At 37.9% G+C, this 12176-nt stretch overlaps 1 protein-coding gene across 1 annotated transcript; it reads right to left on the bottom strand.

Annotated features, from left to right (window-relative positions):
• Positions 1-685: 685 nt before the first annotated feature.
• On the bottom strand, positions 686-9178 carry LOC131977150 (GTPase IMAP family member 8-like). The gene is made up of 6 exons (XM_059340354.1): positions 9157-9178; positions 5677-6404; positions 3713-4403; positions 1242-2015; positions 980-1129; positions 686-894 (listed from the first exon to the last, which is right to left on the bottom strand). Exons 1-6 carry the CDS (start codon positions 9176-9178, stop codon positions 686-688), a joined length of 2574 nt encoding a protein of 857 aa, XP_059196337.1.
• Between the last annotated feature and the right edge of the window lie 2998 nt (positions 9179-12176).

Genomic DNA, 12176 nt, shown 5'->3' with positions numbered 1-12176 from the left:
TGTATATATGTCTTATTTTTTATATTCTTATTCTGTCTTCCATATCTGTGTCTGTATCTTGAGCTGCAGTGACAACTAAATTTCCCCTCTCCGGGATAAATAAAGTCATATCTTATCTCATCTCTTAACATTATAATGCAAATTTATCATGGATGACAAGGACAGATAAATTACCTGAAAAAAAAAAGAAAAAAAAAAGCTGGTACGCTTTAAAGGGATAGTTCACCCCACAGTCAAAACCACATGTTTCCTCCCTATTTTCTTTCTAACTACACCAGCCAACTGTGTTATAGCGCAGAAGTAATAGTTTTATATTGCTGAGTGAGCTAATATTACAACTCAGCTGTGGAGGATGCCATTAAGCGACTTTGAGTACCTTTAAAAGAGCTATATAAATCTTATTTATTATTATTATTATTAATGGATGTTTCTGTTGCAGTCTTCCTAACAAACACTCTAATATACTTCCTATAGATATGGTCACCTTTGCTGGGAAAAAATTACAACATTTTACAATATTAATTTAATATACAATAATATTCAAACTTGTTAATGGACAGCACCTCCTCCAGGTACAGTATCATACTACCATTACATCGTATTATATCTGCCATGATGTTTAACATCATTTTCTGAGACTATTGAAAATTCCCTGAATCAGCCTATTGAGACTATTCATTCAGGGCTATTCTTCTTCGTCAAAGTCGAAGCCATCTTGTGGTAGCACAGATCTGTATCCTGACGTCTGAGAGAAGTTTAAGGTCAACTGGTTCTCTACATTTGCGCCAATCTGAAGTGTGGACAGCCAACCGAGAACTTTATTAAATTGTCCGGTTGAATGTCTCCTGCGTGGCAAATGTGTGATGATAGATGGTGCTGGATTCTCTCCTTTCACTGTTAATAAAACAAAACACAATTTAAATGTGAAGTCATGCTCAGTACTGTGAATATTAGAAATTAAGGTCTTATTTTTACTCACAGTCTGGCATGAGGAAGCCCATGCTGCCCTGAAGATGTTCTGAGGATTTCATTATTTCCTTATTCAGCTTTTCAATTTCCTGGTTGATTTTGTAATCTATGATTTCCTCCTTCTCCTTTCCGTCTTTCTTCCTCTGACCAATACCAATGGCTTTGATTTTTGTGTCACCAACTAACAATTTATCATAGAAACAAAAGGTTAAAACAACAAACACTGATGGAAAAAATTAATGTATCACCCTCCATCACAGCATGATACTCACTCAGTGACTTGGATCTAGTGCTCGCCACACTTCCCCTGATCTCAGCTTGCAGCTGGAGGAGGGTCTCCCTGAAGCCTGTCATCAGCTCCAGCTCTCTCCTACTGTACTCCTCCGCCAGTCGATGCTTCAGCACATCTTTGAGCTCCCTCCTCCTGAACTTTTCATCAATTCTCAGGTAGATGTCATTCATCTCGGGGCAGAAGAGCCGGTCACCGTTCTCTGCCATCATTTCCTCAATCTTCTCAAACAGCTCGGTGACCTGATTATTTTTCTTCATATTGTTCATAACGTGGTATTTGTTCTCACACTTGTCGATTAACCAGCGCGTAGCGCTGTGTTCCCTCTCAATGTGCTCTTCTACGGATTTATCTGCTAGTTTGTCCCCATATGTGAACACAACCATGGTGTGTTTCCAGACGCTGCCATCAAAGAGGTTCATGTGTTCCTCCAGGGCGGCCTTCTGAGTGTCTCTGAACGTCAGGTCCAAGGGGACAACCAGTAACACAGCATGAACCCCTTTTGGGCTCAGTGACAGACCTCGGACTCTTTCTCTGTCCATTTCTTCAGTGCAGAGGGAGGGATCCTTCAGCCAGCCCGGGGTGTCGATCACTGTGACCAGTCTTCCACCAACTTCGCCCTCCTCTACCTGACAGAACTCATTCTGGCAGGTGGCGAACACCTCTTTCCCCAGAAGGTTATTTCCTGTTGCACTCTTTCCAGAGGTCTTCTGACCAAGCATCATGATTGTTATCTCCAGTAGGTCTTTGCTGGATTCTGAGAAGAAATAGAAATGTGGGGTGAAAAACCACATCGCATCCTGTACACACGATATTAATGAACAGATTTCAGACCAGTAACTGTAGCCCTGCAGTAATTAATAATTTGGCGAGATTTAAAGCTGAACAAACAGAAATACAAGAGTATTCATTTGAGCAAAACTAGCTTACTGTATCAAACCTTGCTAGCATGAATTACTAGGTTTAATTTTATCCAAACACATTTGGATACAAAACACATTTTAAAATGCAAGATTTCTGTGAAAACTAACCTCATGCCACTTCGGGGGCTAAAGTATAAAACATTGAACTCCTTGACGTTATCTTTACAGTTTGATCTCAGTTGAGTTAGTTTTATAATAGACAGGATCAAGTCTCTTTTCGTCCTTTCAAAATAAAAGCATCCGTTATCAAAACAGGCTTTTGCATAGTATTGTATATATATCTTTTATTTTGCACATGTATGCATGCAGCGATTAATCTGTTAATTATATATATCCTTTATTTAACCAGGTAAAAGTCTTGTTGAGATTTAAAAAATCTATTTTCCAAGAGAGACCTGGCCAAGAAAGCATAAAAAGAGACAAGTTACAACATTTAAACACAGTGATCATAAAGAATTAAATACAAATACAGCCATCACAACAACACTGAAGGAGCCTCAGTAGAGACTTATTTCATTATTCTTTAGAATCGATTTAAACTCACCGATTGTGATCAACTCAGACAATTTCAATTCCTTTTGGAAATTGTTCCATGATAAAGGGGCGGCGTAACTAAAAGCTTTCTTATCTATTTCAGTTCTCACTCTTGGCACCAGCATTTGTACAATGATTTGCGAGCGTTGACCATGTTTAGTTTTGTTTCAACACATGTATGCACACATGTAAGAAGGAAGCAGCCCAAGAATACATTTATAGATAAAAACTAACCAATGAGACTGCCTGCGAACATACAAAGATGGCATTTCAGCCGTGACATACAAAGTACAATGATGTGTACGATTTCCCAAGACAAGATTTGTTTCTGAAAAAGAATCCTAATTTTAGTTTCAGATTGGTCACAAGGCTTTCAATATGGGGTGCAAAAGACAGCTTCTGATCAATAGTAATCCCTAAATATTTGTAAGCCGTGTCAAGTCTTTACCATTTGATAAGAGCATAAGTTTTGATTTCTCCGCATTCAATACCAACCTGAGTTCAGGTAGATGGGATTGAACCACATTGAAAGCAGATCGCAGGTATTGAAGGGTCTGAACTAGTGAAGGGGATGAACATTAAATCGATCCTTAACATTATAGATAATTGAGTTGGCAGGTTTCTTCCAAACCCCCATCCCTAGCAAATATTGAGTGGCTGTTTCAGCAAAAAATCCTATCCATTAATAATTGCAAAAATGGACAATAAAGTAAATCTTATGGACTGTACAAGATATCTTTGGCAGATATCAAAAGACCTTTAAAATTTGAGTTAGAGTCTACACCCACTCTCGTGGCTGATCGTACCTACAGCGGTGCTTTGAGCTGAAACATTATGGGCTTCATCAGATTACTATTATTTATTGCAGCACTGTTGTATTTTTCATTTATGTAATTTTGTCTACCCCTGGTATCTTACACTCCTGCAGAGTGGAAACTGTTCTGGCAATCCAAGACTGATTTACTTGTGATACTAATGCTAGATGACTGAACCATACCTCTGAGGGAGTTTCTCTTGGCCTTGACTTGACTTTGCCTCAGTATTGCTGCTTCCTCCACTCTTCGCCTTCTCTCCTCAATGGTCTGAAATATCTTCTCATCTGGGACAAAATAGTCCCAACCACTTCCAGCCACAGTCTCAGTGATTTTCTCCAGCAGCTCAGTGATTTGAGTACCATCATCTGCATTCTTGTTGTCAAAGACGTGATATCTGTTTCCACATTGTTCAACCAATGACTGCAACGCCTCTCCCTCCCCTTCGATGTACTCCTCGATGGTGTGTGTTCCCAGCCAGTCTCCTCTAGTGAAAACTACAATTGTGCGTCTCCACACTCCTTCTCCGAGAAGATCCACGTGTGTCGTCACTGCACGCAGGTGTTTGGCATTGAAGGATGCATCTGCGTCTATTACCAGCAGGAAGACGTGAGGCCCAGGAGGGCACAGAAACGGGCTACGGATCACTTCATCTTTGATGGCCTCGGGAGTGTCAAACACAGGGAAGCCTTTCCACCAACCTGGTGTGTCAACAAGAGTTATTTCAGTTTTACCCACAAAACTCTGCCGGGCCACCGAGTGTGCCGTTCTTTTTCCATCTTCTTGCTCTTTGATTCCGATGATGGCATTCCCGACTGAGGTTTTCCCAACACTTCGGCTTCCCAAGAGAATCATGTTGAGTTTTGGAAGGTTTTTCTTCTCTTCTGTTAGATGAAAAAAAGCTTGATTAGTCATAAAGTTATTGAACTTAACAAACTACTTAAGGGCCTGACAAATGGTTAGAATAATCAATTGATTAATTAGTATTTAATTTGACATTGTAAGTATGGAATTATATTATTGATTACTACATTGACCAATTAAAATAAATATAAAAAAGGCAAAAATGTAGGCTAATCACCCATCTTTTAAGTGGTTATATCAGCAGGTTGATCTTAAATGCACAGGTTATTGCAATGTGGTTTGTGTACAAGTGTGACAGAGATCGTCTGATGAAGCACAATAGTTGAATATTTGATATGTCTAAGCAAAGGTGTCGCAATAAGATCTCAGGCACCATGAAATAATAGTCAAAATAACAAACAAATGGAAAATTAATCTGAAAGCAAAAAGGTAGTTAAACTTAATTTCATAACTTAATTTACACTAACCGTATCTTCAGGCAAAACTATATGATCAAATGAATAAAAACAAAATTCACTAATTAATTAGTTGCCTTTGTGCTAGAAGGAATACTTTTTCCAAAATATTTTTATCCAGACACAGGAGGCCAGTGTTCGTGTCCGTTGTAAAACCTAGAATTAGTGTCAGTGTTTTTTTAATGTAACCTGTTTACCTGCCTCCACTGGTTAAGGGTGGAAGTAATTGTTTTAAAGCCCAACCCTGTTTTGTCTTTCATTAAGTGGCTCTATTGCCTACAGTTAACCGTGAACACGTACGTTTTTTTTCTTTTTGTTTTTAAACAGTATGCAATTAACTAGTATAAAGTGACATGTCATCCCTGACGCATTAAACAGATAGTTCAGATTTTTTAAAGTGAAAAAGTGCCAAATGAACGGACAACTGTTGACAGCAACAAAAATAGTGGACATATTCTAAATATAGCATACACATAAACAGGTATAACATATTTAGGGTGGGTCTTTGCTTAGGTGGTTAAAATACGTTTTTTTTCAGCAATACATTCATTTGTTTCCTGTCATCTACTGCAGGTAATACACTGACTGTGAGTAAGTACCTCATACAACCTCACTTCAAAAAATCAGAACTATCCCTTTAATATTTTATAACAGTCTATGGTTAGAACTGAAACAGAAATGTGGCTTGTGCGTCGGTATCATGACATCACGACTTGGAGTGAGAATGCATTGAAATAATAATATTTCCCAAAATGTTGAACTCTTCCTTTCAAGCTGTTAAGTACTATGATTCAGGAATATATAATATTGGAAGTGTTTGTTGAGTGCACTACTTCACCTGGAATCAGTGTTCTCATTTGTTGTCTTTGTTCTTCGGCCCTCTTCCTTCTCTTTTCCGCCCTTTCAGCCACATCTTGTTGCTTCTCTCTAATGACTGTTAACGTCTGTTCATCTACCTCGTAGTGACTGCCATTGTTGTGCCTCACCATCTCATCTATCTTCTCCAGCAGCAGTGTCACCTGATCGGAGTTACTTTTCTCCTTGTTATTAATCACGTGGTATCTGTACTGGCATCTTTCTATTAACCACTTGAGTGAGTCTCCCTCGCTCTCAATGTGCTGCTCTATCGTCTTCTCCCCGAGGAAATCACCGCAGGTGAACAGCACCATGGTGTACCTCCAAACCCGCTCCCCCAGGAGCTTCATGTGCTCCTCCACAGTCCTCCTATTCTCCACGGAGAAGGCCGAGTCTATCGGTATAACAAGGAGGAATACATGCGGTCCGGGCGGACACTTGGATGTGTTGAGTTTAAATCGTTGCTTGTCCCTCTCTGGGATCTCAGTGAGGGAGAGGGAGCTGCTCCATCCCGGAGCATCCACCACGATGAGCTTCCTGCCCTCCACCTCCTCATGCCTCACTTCAGACTGAGCGGTTCTGGTTCGGCCACACTCGAACCTCTCCTTTCTCAGTATGGTGTTACCGGAGGAGCTCTTGCCAGCCCACCTCCCACCGATCAGGATGGCTCTGACCTCCGACAGGGTGTTGCTCCCATCCTCTGCTGGAAGACAGAGGAAAACATTTTGTACCAGATGTTGTTAAAATAATCTGTTATTCTGTCTCTGTGTATGGGGGTCACTATCTGTGTGACGAAGGTCACTATCTGCGTGCGTAATTCACTAACCTTGTGTGTGCTACCTCTCTCTATGCAATTATGGATTAATCATGCAATATGCTTTTGATACAATGATTATGATCGTGTGTTAATATTGGTTTAGAAACTGTGATTACTTTAAATACATATGTTCCATTTGCTTATACTGCACTGTAACAGAATGCCGTAAGAAAACAGCCAAATTGTGACAGTAACATACTGTTTTCCATTAAAAAGGTATTATACTGTAGAAAACAATGCATTCTGGGCAATATTTGTAGGTAGCTTGCCGTTTCCCAGAAAATATATGATATATATATATATATATATATATATATATATATATATATATATATATATATATATATATATATATATATATATATATATGTGATATTTTCTAAGTCTCTTCTTGTACACATTTTTTTTAATGGCTGTATTTTACTTAACTAACTCATTCAGTATATGATATATTGAAATTACTGAGGTTACAGCGAAGACAGCGCTTAATTCATAGTATTGTATAATGCAACAATATTGCAACAAGCTTCAGCACTATACTGTGTTTTAGTCTACTGTAAAAATCAATGAAATGCAGGATTTTACTGTAATTCAGTATGTGGTTTTACCACAGTACCATAGTGTAAAGTAGATAACAGTAAGGGAACTTTAAAATTAACAGTAGAATGCTGGCAACCCTGCTGCCAGTAATTTACTGTTAATGTACAAGACAATTGTTTACAGTGTGATTGAGATTCTATAATCACATAAAATATATATTTTTTGTGATTTTTTAGTTGTTTAAGCTAAAAGTTTAAGCAAATGGATTGATTAATCCATAATTGCATAGAGAGAGGTAGCACACACAAGGTTAGGGAATTACACATGCAGATAGTGACCTTCGTCACACAGATAGTGGCCCCCATACACAGAGACAGACAACAGAGACAGAATAACAGATTATTTTAACAATGTGAAGAAATTGACAGTGACAGTTTTACCAAAATGGCATGTTTTCAATAACTTTGTGAAGCAGCTTGCTCTACTTGAATAATGCATTTTGTTACAATCAAACTGGCTCAGAAACGTCCATTAAAGGACGTCAGCAGATTTATTCATGCTGAGCAGCACAACAGAAGTCAGCTGAGATGAGAAAGTAACCTATCACAGCAGGTGTCTCTGCTGCTTTAGATGACTGACAGAAGAGGGGTGCTCCGCTAAACTTGTGCTTGTGTCATTCCTCAGGGACTTTGTGGCAGAGTTATTTTTGACTTTATTAATCCCTTTCATTTGAGAGACTGATTCTGAACAATAACAGTAAGGTGAGACGCAACATTTTTAGAATGACCCTGAAGCAAAACAAATCATTTTGAGGCAAAGTGAAAAGAAATTTCAAGGCAAAAAATATCAACCAAATCAGCTGAGAATGACACACCACCTCCTTTGTAACTAATTTGGAAAATGAAGTGACTAGACCAAAAAGACTAGGGCATAGTGCAGTGCAACACAATACACAGCACAACGTTATTGTGAGTTATATCTTGTTTTAAGGTGATTCACCTATATGTTCAGAGGCTGTAATTTGTCATAGTATCATATTGAGTTGCATTATTATGAAAGGACTTTATAATATTTTAAATACTTGAATTACCCAATTCATCTACAGCTTGGGTTTTCAAAGTAAGAGTCAAATGCGTTTTAAGAGAGGCTCAGTGAATGAAAACGAAAAGAAATATTGCAATACTTATTACATTAGTTGTCCAAAGATCACATGAAATGGCCAGAATGAGTATGATTATGTAAAGACATAGTTCAGAGATACACTGCATAGGTGCAAATGATGTTGGTTGTGTGGGTTGCAGCAAGGGAGAGATTACCAAAAACCATATAAATGAATTCACCAAATACAACGCTGTACGCTGTGTGTAAAATCTTAATAAAAACAGAATGTATGGATTTCATTCAGAGTTGTACACTCACAGAGTTATATTTACAAGTTTATTGGTATTTGCACAGTTTTCAATCGATTATATGTCGAAAAAGGACATTTTTACATTTCACAAAAGTATCTATATAGGATTTTGTCATTCAGTTGCATAGAATTCTAGGGGATTTTCTGTTTTTCTTATGACTCACTAGTTTTCTCATGACTCAATATTTACACGAAACACTTGGGCGGGAGTTTCAAGGATGATATTTATACACCCTGATGGGAATGTCTTTGGTTTCCTTACTGGCAACCAAATCTGGTCCATCAGGTTTTATTTGGCACAGGCGTGCAGATTGTATTCCTTTTCTGCCGTTTTTGTTTTAACCCTAACCCTTAACTGAAATGCAGTAATATGTTAGTTTGCCTAAGTTGTTACAACCTCTTGATAGTTTTTTTCTAAGAAGCTGTTACTTTCCTTTTATTAAAGATAAGATTATATTTAACTTTAAGAATAAAGTGGGGCGTCCCCGGTGGCAACCCTGTAGAGGGCATACCACAGAGGCTCAGTCCTCGCAAGCATACTAATAGTATGAAATGTACATATGTATTTCCACAACATGTCAAGTCCATGCTACTTATAAAGTAGAAGCTTTAAGTTATTTGATCTCAGAGAGTAATAAACTGCGCAGCTACCAATGTATCTAAAAGATTAAAGTTTGATAAACTCACCTAGATTCTCTTCTCCTTTCATAGCTGAGTTAGTATGAACTGAGTGACATCGAGGGTTCTGCAGGTCAGGGGAGAAGGTCTGTCCTCAGGAAAAAAATAGTTCACGCAAATAGGCAATCGGGCATATTTTACAGCCAGATCGCACAGCCTTGACTCAGTGAGACAATAAAGCAAACAGCTCAGAGTCGCGAGAGCAGTTCAGGGATGCAGCCTAACTGGTTTCACCAGGTTATGAAAGCCTGTTTGAACATGCAACTTAAGCCTGCAGATCATTTGTTGTCTGGAAATCTATTTTGGACCAGGTATGAGTTGTGTAAGAAGAGATAATGAACAAAGTCAGAAACAAGTACAGAAGCATTTGCTTTCATATTTCTTTGCAGCAGAGTTCAAGCTCATGTAAAAACTATAGCACAAGTCAATTTTTAATAAGATTGAACTGACAGGGTTTCTTTAGTGATATTTTTGCAGAGGGCAGCAGATTTCCCTTCAGCCTATCTGTCTTGTTATGCTGAAGGACTGCTGTATTAATTTTAATCTCTGTCCTAACCAGAGCCAGGGGTGGTGCCAAAGGTTTTTATCTTGCTGGTGCTATAGTGTGTCTGAATCCTTCACTGATGGGGCTGAGGGATGAACCGTACAGTAGTCTTTATTTGCACAAAAGCCTAATCGCAACATTCAAAAGTCAATTTCAGATGTGTTTTACCAATGTCTTTACCAAAGTGTCCTGTGCCAGCAGCATGAGAAACAACCCAGGTTACACAGAGCATCAACAATAAACTAACAGAGCGCTCGACACACATATCATCATCACACACCAGTCCAGCAATCACATGCATATTTTTCAACTGAAAAACACTGTCTTCTGCTAATCATATCACACTGACAGACAACACCACAGTCGTCTATGTTAAAGTCAAATAAGAGGAAAAAAACAAAACAGATGCAAATGTTATATTTGAATATTTATAAGAAGGCAGGGATAGCCAATGTGTTTTTCTCCACTGTAGCTCTCACAGACAGTCCTGAGACAGCACGTTCCTACAGAAGTTATCATGCTTAGGCTTTCTAGCTCATAGATACGTGCCTGTAAGAACAACACACACACACACACACACACACACATTGTGTATCACAACCTTCGAACGAGACTTGAACAGCCGTTGGCCTGTCCATGTTAAATTGTGAATTATTGCAAAAATCTGGGCTTATTCTGACTGGGTTCCTGCGAGAGCATGAGTCAGTCTGACTCCAGCGCTGCATAACTTTACCTGTGACCTAATAAAAAGGCTGCATTGAGTTGTAGGACAAATCGTATGAGCTGAAAACAAATCGAATTAGAGTCAAAAGTTGTATTTACACCTAAGAAAGACAAGTCATCGAGTAACATGTTCTGTCTGTCTAATCATTTCCTCTGCTGCGTTTCAGCACCACTGACCACAAGTACCTGGCTATATACACTACAAACAACAGCACTGTCCATGGTATCCTTACAAGTTTTCATTAATCATACACATTTTACCGTTTCACTGCACAACTGCACACTTAGTTGAGTGTAATATTTTACGATTTGCAAAAGGACTGAGAGGTATCCACCACAAAATAATAATTAGAATGAGCCTTAGTCTCAGCCTATATATTAAAAAAAGCAGCTGCACTTAACAATTATGTTTTCAGAGCATTTTGATGTGAATATTATTCAGGCTATATAGCTGTTACAATATGTTAATCTAACGTGTGAGACTCAATGATACGAGGCCAACTGAACGAGACCAAAAATTCTCCCTAAACCCTTAAGACATTTTCTTACATGATTTTGGCCGTCTGTGTCTGCTGCATGCATTATTTAAATGACACTGGAATATTTTGTGTTAGTTCTTTGTTGCCCATACTTTTTGCACACTGACTTATACTGACTGGTCATTATAAGAGTCCCTCCAGTGAAGTCCTCATAGATAAAGAAATGTGCTCACTGACACATTTAAGATTTAGCACATTTTCAGGTTTGTTTTTATCTTACATTTGCTGCTTACCATAATGTAAAGAAAGTGAAAAATCCACACAAATGAGGTTCCTTTGCAGTACTGAAGGCAATAAAAACAAGCAAAAAACTGTAAATAAAATGCATGGCAAAGCTTTGGAATAAATTAAATCATAACCGAAGACTGATGTACTTCATTTACATTACAAAAATATAGTATATTCAAAGATGTATCATGAAATGCAGCATGCCTTCATAATTATCCTGACAGATACATAAGGGGTTTGGCTATCTGTAACAAACGGCATAATTTAAATCCAGGGGACAAATTAGCATCTGGTGGATTGTGAAATTAAAACCTGTCTTTCAGTCTTTCAATAGGCTATTATGTGTATGCAGAATATGTAGAGTTGCGCACAGATGTAGATGTAGACCCGTTCTACATAAGAGCAAGACATCCACTGAGAAAGACAAAAAACAACTATAACCCTGAGTCCAAAAGATTTGGGACGGTGGATAAAATGCAAATAAAAACAGAGTGCATCAAATTCAGAATTCAGAGTGTATCTTTACAAAAACAAAATTTAATCTTTTTGAATGTTAAAAATATTGTCTTTGTACAGTTTTGAATTGACAAATATGTCACAAATGATTAGCAAGTTATCACATTTTAGATCAAGTCCAAACTTCTTTGTAATTGGCTTTGTAGAAAAAAATCTCTCTACAGAACAATCCATCAGACATCTGACAACAAAACAAAGCAAACAAAACTTACTAGAGCAGTTTAAGGAACTTTTTTTTTCAAAAACAAACAACATATATAATATTTGGCACTAAACATAAAAAATCAGGTTACGTATGAGGTACAATCTAAGATTAATACATAAGACTAAATGTTTAAAACAGAATGTATAAATATTTTTTTTTATGTTTTATTCTTATAAAATCTTTTTATTGGCATTTGTAATTAAACAAAAAACAGGTTACAGATTCTGTAAGTGTACACAATAACTCCCCCCTTCCCCCCACCCCACCCGGCCAT

Source organism: Centropristis striata, chromosome 9 (assembly GCF_030273125.1).
Source record: "Centropristis striata isolate RG_2023a ecotype Rhode Island chromosome 9, C.striata_1.0, whole genome shotgun sequence".
Classification (NCBI taxonomy): Eukaryota; Metazoa; Chordata; class Actinopteri; order Perciformes; family Serranidae; genus Centropristis; species Centropristis striata.
The sequence above is the reverse complement of the archived record's forward strand: the minus strand, read 5'-3'. Positions and strand labels throughout refer to the sequence as shown.